This window comes from Tinamus guttatus, unplaced genomic scaffold, assembly GCF_059628265.1.
Source record: "Tinamus guttatus ecotype Peru unplaced genomic scaffold, ASM5962826v1 Tinamus_guttatus_pri_ptg000472l, whole genome shotgun sequence".
NCBI classification, from domain to species: domain Eukaryota; kingdom Metazoa; phylum Chordata; class Aves; order Tinamiformes; family Tinamidae; genus Tinamus; species Tinamus guttatus.
The window spans coordinates 2,940,822-2,960,861 of record NW_028289006.1 but is presented as its reverse complement, the minus strand read 5'-3'; the positions used below and the strand labels follow the sequence as shown (position 1 = coordinate 2,960,861).

General features: G+C 37.4%; 1 protein-coding gene across 1 annotated transcript in view; it reads right to left on the bottom strand.

Annotated features, from left to right (window-relative positions):
* The window catches only part of NUP205 (nucleoporin 205), a 41,283-nt gene that overhangs the window by 5,591 nt on the left and 15,652 nt on the right, over positions 1–20,040 (bottom strand). The window contains exons 14-36 of the mRNA XM_088532875.1: positions 19,439–19,489; positions 18,568–18,777; positions 17,700–17,799; positions 16,477–16,614; positions 16,033–16,222; positions 14,841–14,961; positions 14,353–14,434; positions 13,756–13,920; positions 12,940–13,064; positions 12,415–12,529; positions 11,548–11,697; positions 10,377–10,451; positions 9,552–9,709; positions 8,698–8,778; positions 7,661–7,852; positions 5,787–6,057; positions 5,186–5,284; positions 3,904–4,052; positions 3,260–3,451; positions 2,946–3,067; positions 1,652–1,790; positions 1,271–1,397; positions 275–351 (exon numbers count right to left, since the gene is read on the bottom strand). Of these exons, the coding sequence (XP_088389001.1) occupies positions 275–351; positions 1,271–1,397; positions 1,652–1,790; positions 2,946–3,067; positions 3,260–3,451; positions 3,904–4,052; positions 5,186–5,284; positions 5,787–6,057; positions 7,661–7,852; positions 8,698–8,778; positions 9,552–9,709; positions 10,377–10,451; positions 11,548–11,697; positions 12,415–12,529; positions 12,940–13,064; positions 13,756–13,920; positions 14,353–14,434; positions 14,841–14,961; positions 16,033–16,222; positions 16,477–16,614; positions 17,700–17,799; positions 18,568–18,777; positions 19,439–19,489 (3,129 nt within the window). The remainder of the gene's footprint in view (positions 1–274; positions 352–1,270; positions 1,398–1,651; positions 1,791–2,945; positions 3,068–3,259; positions 3,452–3,903; positions 4,053–5,185; positions 5,285–5,786; positions 6,058–7,660; positions 7,853–8,697; positions 8,779–9,551; positions 9,710–10,376; positions 10,452–11,547; positions 11,698–12,414; positions 12,530–12,939; positions 13,065–13,755; positions 13,921–14,352; positions 14,435–14,840; positions 14,962–16,032; positions 16,223–16,476; positions 16,615–17,699; positions 17,800–18,567; positions 18,778–19,438; positions 19,490–20,040) is intronic.

Genomic DNA, 20,040 nt, shown 5'->3' with positions numbered 1-20,040 from the left:
TGAATCAGAATCTCAGCAAAGGAAGTGTATGTTCCTTTCCATTTTTAAAAGAAGTGATACATATTTATTAATAGAAATCCCAAAGACAGTCAAACCTCTAAACATATAATATCAATTATCAATCATAATATCAATTAATTATCAATTAAATCAAATATCTATTAAATAGTATCAATTTCACAACTGCTACTATTCAGAGTATAAAACCAGGATGAAACTCTCATCTATATAAATAATTCCAAAAGAACAAGTGTTAAATATACAACTTTATTACCTGAAACCGGCCTATATGTCCTTGTAGCTCCATCTGTGTCCCTTCATTAACATCAATGTCCAGCTCACCTAGCACTCCTAATAAAATACACTAGCATTAAGTTAACTGTTTTTCAAAAGAATAAAGATTTATATTATTTATACGCAGTTAAGTACAAGAACTGGTGAGAAAATTTCCAGCAATATATACAAGTTCTATTACATTCTATTGTGGCACATCTGTTTCGAAAGATGTGTCCAGATATAAATGCAGTTACTAAGAGATGCAGGTGAGCATGTAGCTCCTGCTCTGCTGAGAAGAGGGAGCAGACATAGAGGGGGCAGTTGTGCAAAGCACTTTACACTGTAAGCAAAGGAACTTTGGCCGTGACCTATAGCTCTGTACTCCTCTGTTGTAGTCAGACATTCCTCCTGAACGAGGAAAGCTACATGGTCACAACAGAGAAGTGATTTTAATATGGTAAGCAAGACTGCCAGCATCCAGAAGAAATCACTAGATCCATCACAGTAACAATTAATCCTTTATATAAAGATAAGTCACTCAAGAGAAATGTCACTGTGCTAATCTACAGTGTGCTTCTCTCTGGATTATTTTTTTTTTAATAAACTGAAATGTGGAAAACATTAATAGTGACAAAGATAATAGGTATACAAACAATTTTCTGTCTTCATTTCCTCAATTTAAGAATACAGTGAATGAAAAATCTCTTTGAAGATATCACGTGCATTTTCAACACTACTATTTGTAAGTCACCTCAAAGATGAAAAGTATTTATTTCTGATAGGATAATGGAAAGAAAATATAAGCACTACAGCCTCTGCAAACCCACTCTACTTGCTTCAAGAACACTTATTTAACATTGATTTTCGCAGAGCTGAACATCTCAAGAAAATTCTATATGTAATAGATATTCCAATATACATCCCACTGTTCAGTTAGAGAAATGAAACTCAGATTCATTCAAATGGATAGAGATTTTAGAATTGTAATTCCTACCAGGCAAAGCAGCCTTGCTGATTATTCCTGTTAGGGAGGCCAGTTCCTGGAGAGACCCAACACTAACATCTTGACACCTCAGGATTGCCTGGATAGTATCTGAATGGGAAATTAGAAACTGCAGCACCTGTATCACAGGACGAAAAAGGCAAGTGAATGGCTGAAAATATAGCAGGGTGTAAAACAGAAGCAACAATTTACTTTTGAGAGAACATTAAAGTAATTTCTCATACCAGTGAGAATGTTATTAAAGAAAGATCTTACTGACAGAGCAAGATGACATACAGTTTGGTTGAACAAGCAGTAACTTCTGTGTTTTCTGTTGTGTTTAGTGTTTTGTTTTAGTGTTTTAGCAGTACTTCAGTGTTTTCTGGAACTCACCTGTCCTGCTGCTTGCAGGTGTTGTGCCATGCTGGATGTGAGGATCACCTGGCATAGCTGAAGAGCTGGAAGCAGAATCTGGCGATAACGTTCCACCGGAGCAGGAATAAAGAGTGGAGGTTCCCTCATACCAAACATCCTTACAAGGTTACAGAGAGAGAAAGCTTAATGGTGCAAGAAACCTAAAGCCCAGCAGCAAAGCTGACCCTCAGCTTACAGCCACACTCTGGCATCTGAATACTTTCATATTTCAGTAACAGGTCTGTAGTTAAATTGTGTTTACAATGAAAAAAAGCCCAACACATTTAGGATACAATTGCTTCTGCAATCTACCTAAAAGGTTGCTGTCAGACATTTTTCTCTACAAAGAGAAAACTGCTGCTTCATACTACACTACATTAAATTCGATCACTTTGAGGCAGAGATATCACATCTCTTTTCTTTGCTAATCCTAATGTAAAAATAAATCTTCCTAAATATTTTAGGAAGTAGTACAATTAATTCTAAAGGCACTGATAAGTACAGTCCTCTACAATCTCCTTGTAAGAAAGACAAGCCAATGCCTTATTTGTGCCAGTTGGCTCTTTTAAAAGAAGTACTTGTCTAAGTCTCATTTTTTTACATGTCTCAACCCCCACTGTGGCATAAAGAACTGTATATTTAAGCTGGGGATTGAAGTGTGAAAATAACTATTAACAACAGTGATTTCCCCCTAATAATGCAATTTCTGTGTGATCTTCTCTCAGTCATCCCATCAACTAAGAATACTGCAAAACCTCATGAAACGTGTCGAGCAGTATATGACTGTGAAACTGTTCCACAGATTATGAAATAATTTGAATCTATATTTACTTCATTGCTATGTTCTTAGTGCATTATGAGGGAAGATGAACTCTGCACTTACTCTTCTACAATTGCAAAGCCTGCAAGAGAAATTTACAGCATGGACTGTTTTTCAGACATTACCTTTAGCTACTGAAGATGATTTCAGCAATTAATAATTGAATTGAAAAAGAAAGATAGAAAGAAAAATACAAGAGCTACATTTAAAGGAATCAGACAAAAAGAAAGATTTTACATTCTCTAGTTAACTAGACGTAAAAGTACAATTTCACACTCAGTGATCCAGAAATTTTAAGTCAATAAAAGGCAATTTTAAACAACAGTACCGAGAGGTTAAACAAACAAAAGAAAAGAATATATAGGCAAACATTTACACCAAAGCCTTGAGGCTACAGCGATACTACCGACACTACATTATAATTTCAAAATCAGCTGGGGAACCTCCACTTACCCTTGAGGGTCTGTTTCTGGTCGCATGTCATAGACTTGACACTGGGCCAGCCTCACAATCACCCCGGAGCGCAGGAGCTCCAAGGCCCCTTGCTGGCTCTTGGCCACTCTGGTGAGGAAAGCCTAGAGCACCGTGCAGAAGGGAAAGCAGCAGAGAGGAACAGTCAGACTTCCCTGATTGTTTCATCTCTTGGTTTTCACGGCATTTTAGATAGTACTATTTAACAAAACACCTTCGAGTGCAATCAATGCTGAAGTCCTGACGAGCAACTTTGATGGAAAGACAACACAGCCTTGTCCCTGAAGCGCTCTTACCATTTTGGACTCGTAGGTATAGAGAGCTTTAAGCAGAGGGGGCTGGGGTGAAAGCAAGCTCTGGAGAGTCGCGTCCTCGTCCGCGAGGCTGTCCACAAGCACCTTCAGGTAGCCACTGTTGGAGAGGTACAACAGCCACTGCTGCTGCTTGTCCACCGACACAATGCGGTCAAGTAAAGCCAGTGCCAGCATCTGGGATGGGGTGGAGAAAAAAAGGAAAAGTCAAAATAAAACCCCAAGCAGAATAAATTACATCAATCGGTGAGATTGATGAGTTTCTTATAAATGCCTAATGCAAAAGATGAAAAAGTTGCTTCTAACAGCTTCTTAAAAGTACAATATTTTATGCTAAAAGCACAATATTTTATTTTGCAAATATTTTAAGCTTTTCTGACCTTCTAAAATTTTCCTATTTTTAATCAAATGGCTATTTAGCTTTTTCTTGAAAAACAGTGAATATATTGTTACAAATGTCTCTGTTGTTCACCACTTTGAATGAAATGTAGAAGGACAGGAGAAAGTTCAGGTGAAAAGCCATATATCAAAAGTTCCTATTTTATAACATGAAGATTCACTCTCTGTATAGTTGCAAAAAGCTTTATGAATCAAGCAAAACAGTGACTGCAGAGGAACAGATATCTTACCCGGCCTATCTCATGCCCATCACAGGCATCCCGACAGACCACCTCCATGAGGGCTGCCCCATAGCTCTCAATAATTGCCATGTTTTCACGCTGCAATTTACTGAATGCATCTTCAGGAGCTGTCAGACGTTCCCACATTGTTTTTTTAGCTGTAAAAGGCAAGTAAAACAAAAATAAGGGAAAAGTACAAAGATTGACTGTTCACCATTCACTTAGTTATAGTAAAGCTGAGAAAAAGAGACATCACAAGCAAAATGGAAGGGGATTTTTAGCTGAAGTGCAAATGTTTTCCTGCAAAACCATTCCTTCCTAACCATGACTCACAAGCCAGGAGGTAAAAAGGCGTGCACCTGAATATTTACACCACCCACATAAATCGTCTGTTCAGAATTCATTCTAAGATACAATACATGCACTTTAGAAAATCTGTTCAGCTGAAGAACTTTCACTGAGACCAAAACACTCAGCCTGAAAGGAAGTAGACGCGATGATTTCAGTGGGAAACTGCCAAATCCAAAGAAAGCAATAAAGGCATCATAACAACTTCACCAGCATTTTCTCTACTGTAGTCCCGAACATCAATTAAATCACAGCAGTGATTTGCACGCACGGGTACTCGACCCAAAGTTGTTTCCTCCACCTTCATGCCAGCTGTGAGATGAGGTAATGACTGGAAATGCTGATGAGGCCAGCATTGAAGCTCTTAATAAAGAGAGACTCTGATATTCACCATAAGCCCTCCTGGCAGCTTAAGCAGCAGATCTGACTGGCTTGGCAAACAAATTTAGGTTTTTTGTTTCTTTTTCCTACAGGTCTTCAGCTGAATAAACAGAAAGAATGAAAGACTCTTTGAAGTTTTTCTAACAACAACACTGTGCCATGGTGGGGAGAGGCACTATATTTCTACAGCTTAACTGTTGTGAAGCAGGTCTGTGTAGCGCCCAGTCCCTTGGCAATTTTGTCATTCTATGTATAACTTCCTAAATGGACTCAAATTACCTATATTCTTCAGTGCTGTAGGTCAGAACTTCATATTCTGACCTAGAACACATCTATTATACACACGTATTACAGACATGTAACTAGACAGTTCAGAAGAGGGGAATATTTGCATCGTTTAGAAGAAGAGACTAATATCAGGTACTCCTGGAAGAAGATGGATTCTAGCGACATAATCTCCCTACTTCCAAGAGATAATTCAGCATGCCTGATCTGTACCTGTAATTCTGGGTTTAACAACTTTTTTTTGTTGTTCTTTTCCCTCAGAAAAGTTGTATCATACCTGCTTCTAAAGTGTCTGGTTCATCTGGTCTCTGGGCAATCTGTAGATAGTAAAGCAGTGATCCATAAAGGTGCGTCCTCACTCTCTGGAAGCCACCACCTGCTCATAAAAATATTCATGATCAAAAACAAGCAGATTTCAATTCCATAACACTGTCTTCCACTGACTATTAATTTAGCTCTCTTATGCCAAAGTATGCTCTCCTATGCCAAAAATAACCAAAATAGTTTCATTAAAGCAGAGCTGTATTGTTTGCATAAAAATGTAGTTGTGACAGTAAAGATAGAAAGCTTACACTCTATTAACAGGGCAATAATGGCAAACTGAAATTCATTTTATGGCCATTTACACCATACCATGTAGTTTAGATGAAAAAAAAAACAGAAAAGGAAAGAATATGGCCTTGTTACATTCGTTTTGGTTAGTAACATAACCTATATAGGTATTTATGGCAGAAGATGCACAGAATTGCCTAGAGCAAAAAAAAAAAAAAAATAACTCATTTCAGTAATGGGAAGCAATTCAGTGCATCTTTCCACCTCCTGGTTGTTAGAATTCACTCACATACAGACACAAACACAGAGCAAAAAGTTTCACACACCTGTTTTCAAAATGAAATCCAGCAGCTTTTTTAAGATGATGTGGAGGGAGGAGTCCCCGATGGAAGCAAAGCCCATAGAAATGCCCTCAGGGCCAGGGGAGGAGGTGAAAGAACCATCCAGCATCAGGACATACTGGGACTGTCCGGACATGGGGACTGCAAGTGGCTGTTTCTGCTCCGTTCTCACAGACTGGCTCAGGTGGGCGGTCAGGGTGAACACAGCCCCCGCCACCACTGGCATCAGCTCCTGAGCTGCATCATCATCTAAGATCTTAATGCAGAAGAATTAAAAAAAAACAGTGTCATTACATAACCTCCCTCAGCTATCTCATTCATATATGCAGAACAATTAATTAACAAGGCCTTATTTTAAAGGGATCAAAATCAATAGTGCCATGAAACACATGCAGAAAGAGGAGTGGAACACATTTTAATTGAGAAGACCATTAGCCCTCTGGTCATTATTTTCAAGCCATGGCCATGATTTCAGTGTGAGCAAGGGAATGAAATGTTAGCGCTTATGGATTTTATTTGCTTTACTTGTAAAATATCTAAACATGAACTAGAGAAAGAACAACCAACACACACTTAGCTTTATGGATATTTCAAAATAAAGACTTGCATTGCAAAGGCAAAGATCAGCATCAAAGAAGCATTAAGGAGATGTGGAGAAACACTAGAAGAAAGTTAGCACACCCTATTTTAGTTCACATCATCATTTAAAAGGTAAACCTGGTATCAGGTTTCAAAAGCACTAATGATGAAAGAACTTTTAAGCATATACAATAGATCAAGGTAGTAGAATAATTTTCTGCATTTGTTTTAGTGAACTTTTTAATAATTTGAGAAAACAATCACTTTCAGTTTCCCTTTAAAATACTTAGAGCCTGAAATCTCTGCTGAGAAATCAAACAAATTTTAGGTTCTCAAATTCTAACTTTGTTCACATAAAGCCCAAACATTCAACTAAGAACTATCTTTAGAGTATTTTTGGAGGAAAAAAATAATGAAAACTACAACAAAAAGCCCCCAAAGTTACCTCTTTTTTGAAATACATAAATATATATTTCTCAACACACAGCTTAAGCAGAAGGACTACATACAAAATACCTCCTACAGTAAAGCGATATATATATACACACACCATATGTGTATACCTTATATATATACAGTGTATATAAATATATATGTATAAAATTAAGCAGCCTAACCAATACAAGGATTCTTTATTACATTTTATTCTTTAAGAATGACTGAGTCACTAGTAATTGTCTAGTTTGTCTTAAGAATTATGGCTGTAACTCATACAGTGGTAGGGGTCTGAAGTGAAACACTTAAGACTTGCGATATTTTAAGACAAAGCAGACTCTAACATTTCCAAAAGCCTTTCCAATTGTAAACATTTTTGCTTTTTCTACTATAATGCTTCATTTAGCCTTTTAATTTTTCCTACGAAGCAGTGGTAGGATTTGCAGTGAATCATCTAAATGCACTACACTAACAAATGCAGTGCTCTTTGCTGCCTTCTCCTCAGTGATTTGTTCCATGTTTCTCCTCAACATTATCGCATCCTTTTCACAGAACCTTTCCAGACTATCACCATACTGGATTATACTGAAATATTTTTGAAAACTGACAATATATGATTTTTAGTTTGACAACGGATATGCCAAAAATACAGAATACTCCTTCTGTCCCAAACACGTTCAAGTTTTGGCAAATTAGCAATCAGAAAACTGCAAATTAAAAACGAAATGGAAACAGATACTTCTGGATTTCAATCAAGAATGTTACTTGACAATTAATTTCCCTTTGACATAAAAACACGGAGCACTAAAGTTCACGGATAGGACTGGTTTCCAGCAGAGCATTACCTTGTCGTGTACGTCTTGCAACAGATCCCGAATAATCAGCTGCCTGTCCTCAGCTTGTATAAGATCTTGGGGGCAGGCGGTGAGTATGATTTCCACGAGCTGCCTCCACGACTCCAAAGCGTGCCTCTTGGCATGGAGGCACTGCAGCAGCTTGTTCCGCTGCAGCACGTACTGCAGGATCGTGTTGATCTCCTACCCGCCCGCGGCAGAGCAAGGGAGTTACGGTACGGCAAAAGAAGTTCATAGCAAAGGCATATCAACATGACAAATCTTATCTGCTAGCAATAGTCTCTGGAAAATAAGCAGCATGTCCTCGGTGTATCAGAAACAGGCTGCTCATAATCATTCTAACAGGACTGGCAAATCCATTTCTGAGCTGCTTTTTGCATGGCCTTTTCACTACGAATGTCTCAAGCTCATAGCAGAACAGTTTTAATGAGGGAAACTCTTTTTTAATGTATGCTTTAAATTCAGAATTTTAAAAGCAACTGAGAAAAAGCTATTTATACATTTTCTTGACATTTTAGTCCGAGTCACTTCTCCATCAAGAAATTTACAAGTCCATTTAGCCAAATAGAATAAAATTTAAAAGACAGTAAGAATCTCAGAAAAAAAAAGGTCCTTCAGATGCACAGAAACTAGAGCTAAGGTAGAGAAAAAGAGGCATAAATTAACATCCTTTCTGAGAAAAACAGCATGAGCAGTTTTTACAGTGTTATACACTGGCTTGTCAATACCCAGCCTTGAAAACTGCACGTCCTACCTCTTTGTCCAGCAGGGTGGAAGCCGCAATTGTTGTGGGAGGGAGGGAGGAAAAAGATTCAAGAAAAAAGAAAACACTCTCCAGTTCTGCTGTTTTGAGAGCAGGATGCTAACAAGCAGTTTCTCTTACCAAATAATTTAATGCTTTAATTTCTTAAGAAATGACTAATTCAAACTTGAGGACCCAAATCCACAACCTTTCATTGTAAAGCATATTGCTTGTATATGAAAACCTGATCAAGCACAATGACAGTAAATTATTTTTGCATACTCACCTCCATAAGTAAGGGTCTCTGGCCTATTGCTGCCATTCCTTGAAGGGCATTAACTTCTGCAACCAAAACTCTGTGAAGATGCTGGAATTGAAAAGGAAAAAGCAAGCCGTTAATCACAAGAAAAGTGTTATTTGTCCCTCCTTGATGTGTTTAGGAGATCACATATAATAACAGAGGCAACTGAGATTACATGTAAATTTTGTTCATTTTTAAAGGTTCTCCCATGCTTTGTTTTCTAATTGCAGTACTTTAATTGCCTAGTCTCTCTCATTGCACTTCCCTTTTTGCATGCTTTCTCTTCCTCCTCTCCTTTCACTATTAAGATCATTTTGCTTCTACATGATAATCCACTTCTAATCTTTCAGATCCCTTATTTTTCAGATCAAAATTTTCAGGAAGATTTGTTATGCGTTTGCCACATACATTATACTTACTCATCATAATGTGCCACTATCTTAACTGCAATTTTAAAGAACTACTACAGTGCACACAGTGCAGTACTGCAGATGCATGAAGTATATGAAGTAGAAGACATTTTGGAATATTACTTAGGATTTTTGAAAAGGGAAAAACAGTTAGGATAGAAAGTACTTCCTGAAAATCCTTACACTGATGATCAGTCTGGAACAAATGAGAAATCAGTGTGTAAAAGACAGAGGAAAAGCTAAGCTAACCAAATAGTTTGTAGGGAGAAAGAAAAATTATAAACATATCTGAAACAGTAACATTCTTTAGGTGAAGAAAAGTTTCAAAGTTTTATTTGAAGTCTTCACACTATTCATGATCACTAGAAAAGAATCTTTATTATCAAGTCAAGATATGAATGGCAATATGTAACACAGACCACGGCGCACCTTAGTATTGCAGATCACCTGCCCACGTGCATTCTTGTGCTCACAGTTAGCAATGACTTGTTCAATCTGAACTCTGTCAAAAAAATCCAGCTGCAGAGGCTCTGGTATGTCCTGACTGAAGTCAATTGAATCCAGGATACTTAAGATCTTCCTGCGTACTGGAAATGCAAATCAATTCAGATTATATTCACAAACCTCAAGAGAAGACTCAGCTGACAATAGGAGCCTAACCTTTGTAAATCCAAATCTCAATGGAAAAGGTTCCAAAGAAAACATCAACTCTTCAGAGAGGGCTATCAATCTATACAAACAGCTGAAGAAATGTCATAGAGTCCTAATAAATCCTTAATAGATTCTATTATAAACCATTATTCTCCTATTAACCCAACATTTACAAATGCAAGATTCTAAATTTTGGATCCTAAGTAAAAGCAGGCTGGTTTTCAAAGAAAACCATGCAGGTGTTTTTTCAGACCTAAAAAGCTCAGTAAGGAATCTAAATGTATCTCTTGGGTTTCTTTGCCATGAAATACAAATAAATTCAGTCTTAGCAACAGTGTCACTGTGGTTACTGTTACCAGTAAATCTATAGACTGTCATCTCCCATTTTGCCCTTCTACAGATGTTTAAACACACTCTCCTATCTTCCTTTCCAGTCCACTACAGTCTACTCACTGTATCCACCTTTATCTCATTTTTTTTTCATACTAAGTAAGTGTCCCATGCACTGTTAATGTTTTGAAAGTCTCATTTTTTTTTTCCCAAGTGTCCCTTCCGCAGACAAGCCTAAATGGCAGGTACCAGAAACCTAGCCTGCAGGCTTACCTTTGCAGGCCGTGTCAAAGTGGAGAAACCCGCTGACTGATCGACTTTCATCTTCCATCCCTCCTTCACCGTCAGCTGAAGGCAAGGAAACATAATTAATCACAAAATGTAAGACAAAAAAAATCCCAACTACTTCATCAATACTGAAAGAGAAGATTGAGAGAGCACACACTGACAATCCTCCCATGTGTAAGTCATTAATGCAAATACATGCCTGACTGATGGCACAATGAAAGCAACACTTATCATTAGTAGAGGTTAGCCAATTATCAAATACAGATTAGACAGGACTGTAAATGCCCAAATGCCCCCACAAAAGCTTGGTTATGAGCAATTGCAGTTGCATGAACACTCTGAGATCATCAGGGAGTCTGGACCAAGTTTCTGGTAGTCAAATCTCCACAAGGACCAGGACAGCATTCACTTCTATAAAAATGAGGGAAAATTCCATGCTGCCACAGTCCATTACAGTATCTTCCAAATCTTCCATTTATTTTCTTAATGTAAAGCTTTTTATTGCCATCATCTTATATTTCTTTTACCTCACTTCTACTCTGTCCTGAAATACGGGAATTCTGTTCTTTTTTTTTTTTTATCTTTCATCACAAGCCACATTGTGATGAAAGACCATTTTTGTAGTAATACAGTGTCAATACCCAAATTAACCAAAATAATACAAAATAAAATAAAATATAAAATAAAATAATAATTTACGTAGTATCCAAATTAATTATCTAATGCTTGAAAATATGAAAGAGTCTGAAGCTAAGACTGAAAGAAAATTTTGTCTAAAACTGTCCAACAGTGAAGACCCTTCACCTGCTGGAAACATAAAAACTCAGGATAGCATCCCAAAATAAAATCTTTCATAACTTTGTCATTAAAAAAAAAGTTCTTCTACTTGCTGAACAATGTTTATTTCTGTATCATTGTCTACACATTGAGTTGGTTCAAAGATAAAGTGGTGATGAGCGAAATGACACATTTTCACTTCCACTTTGCAGTCTATAACAATCATCTTTCTTCCCACCTCTCCAGTGGCAATTCCAGACTGCGTAACGCAAATGTTCTCAAAAAACAAAGAACCGTCACGAGAGAAAAGGCTTCGAACTGGAGAAGTTTCCCTTCCTTGCACGCAGGCCTGCTCACCCGCCCCACAAACGCTACCTACCCAGGTAGGGTTTGACGGGCAGGTCGTCGAGGAGCAGGTGCAGCAGCCGCTGCGTGTGGGAGCGCTGGCGGTTCAGCGAGGTCACCCGCATCTCTATGGCTGCCGTCTTCATCAGCCACGACATCTGGTTCAGCGTCGAAATCTCATGTTCTGGGTGGATATAGGGCAACAATTATAATTTGAGCACAAGTAATATTGCTTTCTTCGACAAAAAAAAAATCTCTTGCTTGAAAAGGCTTTTTGGAGAAGGTCACTACATGCTCAACTGCAATCTCAGTAAAAAGCATCAAACATCTACCCAACATAAACTCCAACTTTGACTGAGGTTGACAAGGCTTGAACTGGGGCCTTCAGGGGTCTTCATGTTCTATTTTCATCTAATCTAGATTCTTAATATATGTAACAAATCATCTAAAATCAAATCTAAAATTAAAAATCAATGCATTACCAAGTAATATTTCAAATTATTTTCAAAAAAGTGAGGGGGGGAAGGTGAGTATATAAGTGCTTCCAATCATCAGCTTTCTATTTCTTCAGCTCTTATTAACATTGGCATTATTAGCTTTCAAAAACACACATTTTTTCCTGTACCATAATCTAACAAAACCACACTGAAAATTTAAATATAAATTAGGATTTGCTCCTAGAGACTTGGGGCCCAAAACTAGCACACATTTTTTAAAAAGTTCAGCATTAACTCTATGAACTTTCTAAACAGGCAGAGTTGAAGCTCGCAAAATTAGATGATCAACAAAGCAGCAGCAAGTAATTTCACTTCATAAATGCTGCATATGTTTTCTATATGATTCTTAGGGATTCAAAGGATGTATTCAATTTTAAGCGAATATTATCTTAGTACAAAATTACCTTTGATGGAAAATGGCAAGTACTGCAACTGAGTGAATAAGAAATCCTGACTTGTCCTCAGATACCTCATAGTTGGGCCGGACGTGTCAGCGCATGCACACAACTGATAAATCACCTGACAATCAAAAACAGTAGATACCTATTTCTGAAAACTTATTTAGAAACAAAAAAGCAAATCATCAAATTACATGAAGCATAACACTGTTTCACGGCTGAAATAATATTGCCTATACTTACAGTAGGTTTCCCACTAGCCTACTCCATGGCTGAATAAATCACATACAAAAGATCCTGAATTATAACACTAAACTTCTGTCAGCACATGGCTGTTCACCCACATGACACCAGAGCACTCATGGCTTTCTGCTTGTCCAGCTCACTTAAAGTCTTTTTCAACCTTCAGGTTGACTAAGATTTCCATTTTAAATTATGTTCATGCTCTTTTTTAGATTCCACACATTTTTATTATTTTTTCATTGCATACCTTTATTATTACATGATTGAAAGTCAGTAAGACCTGAATACCTGATAACATAGTTCTGCAAGGTGAGGAGATTCCCGAACTGCTGTGGGACCATTCCTTGTTTCAGTACCCTTCTCCAGTATGTTCAAAATAGCATGAAGACACGTCCGTGGACAACCCAGGACACCTTAAAATACAAAAATAATACCCACAAATATGGCTTATGCATACAGGATTACAGATGCTAAACTCTTGTGTTGTACTATGCAGTTCCACGAAGCAGCAAGAAAAAGATCTGTGAAATATGCTTCTGAATCAATTAAAAGGGGGAAGTGTATTCCAGCAAAAAAAGAAAAAATATATTTAAAAAAACCCTTAACTTCTATAGCTAGTCTGTGGGCTTTTGAGCCACTGGTAAAACAAGGACAAATTATGGAACTAAAACTTTTATGAGTTTTCTCTCATAAAAAGCTCTATAAAAAGATTCAATTACTTTTTTTTTTTTTTCCTTTTTTCTTTTTTTCTTTTCTAAATATACAGGATGAATCACAGAACAGCTGAGGTTGGAAGGGAGCTCTGGAGATCATCTAGCCCAACCCCCCTGCTCCAGCAGGGACACCCAGAGCACGTGGCACAGAGTGGCAATGCTCTTAACAAACTTTCATTGCAAATTTATTTCACAGTTTCGAAGGAGAGTTTTTAATTTGTCTTTAGATGGCTAATTGTTAAATACTGCTCATACTGCCCACTACAACCAAGGGAAGAAGGTAAGAGATTTTAATACTAAAATCAAAATTCTGTCCGTTTGCATTCCTCCTTTCTTCTCAGCGCTCGTACCAGGACTAAATAAATGCTTTATCAATTTTTCATCTTCATACCTGGGTCTTGCAGATTTGTGGTGCTGACAGGTTTCTTTAGTTCATATCCTAGGAGATACAGAGCAAGGCTGGGAGGACTACACTCGAGAGAGGTGATCAGAAGATTCAGAATATTGATCCTTGTTTCGTGATGGATTCGTGCCCGCTTCTTCTCAGGCTCCAGCTCTTGAATAACAGAACAAAGACGACAGATGAACAATGAAATGACACGACTGCTTTGGAAGAATCCTCAAAGTTTTGAGGGCAAATGCAAGAAAGCTAAGGCTATGACTTATATGAGTATATAAGAATCAATATTTCAAAAACAACAAAAAAAATCAAACTATTAGCAACACTGCTCTAAATAATACATAAGCACAATGCTAATATTTTTCTTGGGAAACAGATTCAGTTTTTGGCTAGTTGATCATATCCTGAGCATATCTTAGATTAACAAGACCTTAGTGTTCTTTCTGTTATGGGACCATGACAAAGAAAATGACACACACAAAAAAACTTTACTGGTTTAAAAGCGGTATATGCCCTTTATGTTACTTTCAGTGACTTCAATCTATGCAAAAGATAAAAGGCTTTAAAAATTCTTTACATGTTATTTACCCTCATCTGGATTAATTAATTCTTCTGCATCTTCATTGTCCAAACATTCCACAAATCCAGCCATCAGCTTCTGACTTATACTCTGTATTCAGCAGTGGAAGGATGGAAAAGATTTTTAAGTGAGACTGTAGAAGAGTATAAAACAACAATTCTTTTTACACCTCCCCCACATCGGTAGAAAAAAAAATCCAGACAAAAGTTAATCTAGTTGTTGGAGTCTTGGCTGTTTTAAGCATAGGCCAGCTATTAAGCCACTAAACAGAAAAAAAAATATCAAAGTCTACTCTTGGTAAATATGCTAAATTATCCTTACAGATATTGTCAAGAAAAAAATCTCAATATATAAGAAAATATAACACATAGAGATAAAACACAATATAATTTTAATACATTTCATCTAAAAAAACTATCTTTTAAAACAACATTATGAAACACTAGAATTTCTCCACCATTTGTCTCTTTCCAAATCTCATCAAAATGGCACTTACCTCATCATGTGTGAAATCACCAACTAGCTTTATCTGGATGTTGGAATTATCAGAAATAAAGCATAATATCTTGGAACTTTCAAAAGCCAGTTCAGGATTGCTGTTTCCATGATAAAGGTACCTTCAAAAATAATAAAAAATACATTTTAAATTAAATTGTTGGGCATTTTTATTTTCCAAGATGGTAATACAATGAGAAATATCATGTTTAGAGTTAAAACATTTACAAATCCACTTACATATTAATTTTTTAAAGCTGAAAAAAGAATTCAGTGCCACATGAGGCACCTAACACTTCTCTGTCATTAGTGACAGGTAGGGATGATAACCACTCCTAGATTTTGTTATCATTTCTTTTATCCAACATCTATTTCAAATGCTGCAGTAAGTTAAATTGGTCAAATATTCCCAAAAGAAACATCTAGAAACTTAATATCTTCAGATGCTGCAGAAATGAGTTAGCATCACTGAAGAGCAAAAGTAAAAGCAACCACTGCACATACCTAACACTTGCAAGAAACAAAATTAAGAACCTCTTAATGAAGGTTAAGAACCTCTTATTTTGTTTGAAAACTATTTGCCAACAGTTGTTACATGACAAACTTAATACAGTTAAAAAAAAAATCAATAAGAGACAAGTTGATTTTACTGTACTGCATGCCAGAATTTCATGGCTTATGCGGCCAATTCTACTATTCATCAATACTGGCTTGTCTGTAAGTAAAATTATTATGAAACCGAGCAACAGCAGAGGTTGCCAGTGGCAAGTGGAAATTAAAGTTTCACAGTTCTTCATTTGAAACTGAGTTTCAGATTGCTTGCTTGATTTTTGCTTAATATAGCAACTAATGAGCAATACTTTAGAATATTAAACTGGCCAATAGCACCAAACAAAAGTTTACTCTCCCACTCTACAACAAAGCCTGGGGCAAAGTGCAAATTGTGAGGAAATCATTGCACATAGAGCAGCTTAGAAAAAATAGTGAGAAAACTAATTTCAAAATGTAAAAAAATATATAGAATTTCAGATCCCAATCTTGTACCAGTGTACATATGACTGTACCATCTATGGAAACGTCCTCTCCCCCAGGTGCATGCTCTGTACAGACCAAAGCATTAGCTGGGAAAATCTAATTAAAGGACCAGGATCCAATCACTCCCATGCTCCCACGACTGAGTGCTTTGTGCATACCTGGCAATATTCACCACATGATCTGCCTTTTTAGTGCGAGGATTGATTCCTTGGAGCAGCTGCTCTAGTGGGGTGACAATAAGGGAAAGGTGGCTCTCCCTCAAGAGATCCATGAAAAGACTCTCCTGCTGTAAAGCGAAGTTGAGAAGTCCAAGGCAATACTCCACAGCTTTCTCCAGATGCTTCTTCCCTGCAGTGCACAAAGAACCATACAAAAAGCATAAGAGCAGTTTAAGTAACAAATGGGCTATATTCATAAACCTCATTCACCGAGTCTTGCAGCAAGACAGAAATTGTCAGTTGTTTACTTCAAGGAATTTCCCCAAAAACCTCGTTTTTATATGCAAGACAAACAAGAACTAGCTGAACACCTGTAATATCAACTAGAATTCCTAACTACGATGCACTTAAACTTAACATGAAAAATAAACTCAGGGCACATACCAGGAAATGGAGCGTAAGTATCAAGCTGCTTCACCCCCTCTTCTAGCAAACTGAGGGACAGCTCCAGCATCGGTGATTCGTTCAGCAGATGATACATCAAGTTGAACCCAGGTGGCTTATATGCTACTACTTCTTCTCCTAAACAGAGAACAAAAAACTACTAGCTAATAGAAGACTTCCATTACTTAAGCCAGTAACACTCTCTTGTTGCTGCATGCAACATCTCAACTGATGAAACTGCATACAAGATCTTCAGAATTTTTCCTTAGCTATAAGACATTTGGGCATCTAATAAGAATTTGGGAAGAACGGTAGTGTCAATTATCATTCCTCTCAAAAATTTAATAGCGGGATTTCAATTTTAACCAGTTAGAGTCTCCCTAAGATATGATTATGAATTCAAATCAATGATGGGCTTTAGATGAGGGCGAGAATTAGCAGCTACCAGACATTGCCCAAGTTAGTTTAAGTGCCAATTTTTTTGTTGAAGTAACAGCAGAGAGAACCTTACAAGACTGGGCCAAGGTCACTGGGAAGTTACGTTTTCAAGTGGCTGTTCACTTGAGAAGTGCCTATAGTGGCTGTCATGCTATGGCACAAGCATCAGACTGGCTTTCACTGCTAAGAAGAAACTTCACACTACAGAAAAAAAAATGCAGCACAAGTGGAGTTTATATGAGCCTTAACCTCCCTACAGTGAGCCGAGTGCCATCTACTTTGGCCTTTTAAAGACCAGTTGTCTAGAACTGAATGATTTCAGAATCATAATCCCACTGCCACTATCTGCTCTAATTAAGGTCTGAATATTGTTAATACCAGAGGATATATCAAATACACTAACACCTGTAAGTTAACACTATGAGTATAGTGGAGATTTAGATACAGACCAAAGAAAGAAACTCAGAGGAATAAGCTGAAGAACAAGATTTTTTAAGTGTCAAATTACAGTTTTTAAGCAAACCTGCAATATAAGAGGGGAGAGGAAAAGAAGGACATCCACATAAGCAGAGCTGTAAAAGCAGGAAGGATTTTACATGAAGCACTAGTCACTCAGCAGCATGACTGCCTATTGTATATGGTCATTTTTTGAGTATCTTTCTATCTAAGATTCTTGGTCCAGCTTTTCATCAGCTTACGTACAATATTTACAAGCTCACAAGAGAGAGGTAAGAGAGCAGAGCAAGTCACAATTCTGTTTTCAGTAAATGAATGAACAAGTTAACCTTGTAACTCCACATATTGGTCCACAAAGTCTTCAAGCTGAGGTACGTAATCTCGCAGCAATTTGTAAAATACTTCCAGAACTGCCTCAGCTACTTCCCACTGAAGATAATCAAAAAACAAACAAAAAAAAAGAAAATCAGATGCAGAATGATGGATATATATGATGGATACTTCAATAAAACACCAGGATGATAAAGCACACAATGATCAGTGTAGTAATATACTAGATAAGAAGTATGGAATGACTGCCTAATTTTAAATACTATCCCACAACATTGGCAATTCAACATGTCAAATAATTTGAACTATCAAGCTTCCTTTCTGAAGTAAAATGGAATCCTAAATGCTCTTTTTTACAATATACATATTAATATGCTAAAGACCACATGCAATAAACAGTCTTTATTAGGTATAAAATAAATAGCTTGCAGGATCAGTTTAGCAAGCACTTTTATCCAAAACCACCATAAAACAAACTCAAATTCCTTGGCTAAGCAAGTCAGAAATATTCTGTACGGTAAAGATATCGAAAGGACAAATCTGACTTGGAGATTCAGGTATGAGAGAGAGGTTCAGAAGTCATTAGCCAACTGGTTCTAATAATTCTTACCAGAGAATGAATAATTTAAGGAGTCTTTTGCAGACTCCTTTGAAGTAGTTGGATCCTGATGACCCCTTAGTTGAAAAAAGGCACCAGCTTAAAGAATCAAATCACCTTGAGCTGCTCAAGGTTACCTCTGCTGCATGAAAATTAAGCAGCTGCACAAGTTCTCAAACGGCAGATCTAAGCCACATCAGCAGTGCCAAACCGTTTTAACTTAGATACATCGATACATCCTAAAGAAACGATTTTCAAACAAGAGTTACTTTTTCAGCAGCTCTCCGGTAGGCTCTGGTGCGGAATCGAAGAAACACGGAGTCCCTGAGGAACTGGAGATACGGATCAAAGCCCGGCGGGCGGAGACCTGCTCCCAAGTTCGAGGGGAAGGAGCTCTCCACCAGCGTGCTGATGAGTCGACAGAAGGCACGGGTTAAAGGATATTCCTCACATCGAGACTCAATCTCATTCAATTCAACCTGCCCGAGGGGGCAGAGAAAACAGAGAGAGAGAGAGAGAGAAAAAAAAAATCAAAAATCTTGTGGGAGGAAGAAATTCAAGAACAAATAAAATAAGGGTATCCTTTCTGAATTACTTCACAGTGAAATGGCTTTGCTGCATTTTTGGCACTGTGTGCCACAAGCAAAACAAAAGCAGTGAAGCAACAGCACTGTCATTTCAGTCCAACAGAGCACTATTCATTCGGCTCTGAGTTCCTAAAAGGTTTGCTCCAATGCTTAACTGAACTCTCCTTTTATCTACCACTTTAATTAGGAAGGCAGCGAGCTGTACCAAGTTGTAACAAATACAACACAAATACAAAAGTGCTGCTGCTGTGGTCTAAAACAGCAATGATTAGAAACTGAGACAAAATGGAAAACCTCAATAAAAAGTGCTCTTAAAGAACCTGAAGGTTTAAACGCTGCCCTGTTACTTGAAATAGATTCAAAAATGGATGAGATTTACAGAACTTATAAGCAGACTTGAGAATAAATTGAGAAGCAGAGAAAATATAGCTCCTATTTCAAGGACATGTCTCCTGTGGACATAATAGCAAACTCTGGACAGCTGTAGCCATGCAGAAGCTGCACTCATATGTACCCAAGCAGAGAGGGCACCCAGGGTAAGAGAACCCCTCACCTCAACACCGATTGCTTGTCTCTGGCCTGGAGTTCTCACCGTCTGCAATAGCTTCAAAACAGAAAAAAAGAAAACACATAAACAACACATTTCACAAAATCAATGTGCACCTCCATCATTTCTATCAGGATTAAAAGACAAACATTTTTAGCTGTAAGAAGAGGTTTCCTAAATCCTCTTCAAAGCTCAAAAGACGGATTGTAATGTGCACACTTCGAGTTTATATCCTCAAATATCTGCATCATGTTTCTTGTTAAAATGAATAAAGATCAGAAATCTTTTCAGATCAATGATTCTTTATTCTTTTCTCTTACATTGATTGGGGGCAGACCTTTATCTTGTTTTCTCTTACAACAGCATATTTTAAAGAACATCACAAACAAGAAAGCAAAGTTAGAGAGTGTTTAAAACACTACTATTTATAAATTGCCATTATTACCAGGGTCTTTTTATTAATAACTAACAGCAAGCCAGCAGTTGTAGTTCGTGTGGCTGATATTTCCAAAGAGAACAAAAAATAGTCTGAACCATAACATATACTAGGAAAGAATTCCAACCCCTTATGATTTCTGAATTAACAATACTGAGGGCATTTTCATTTG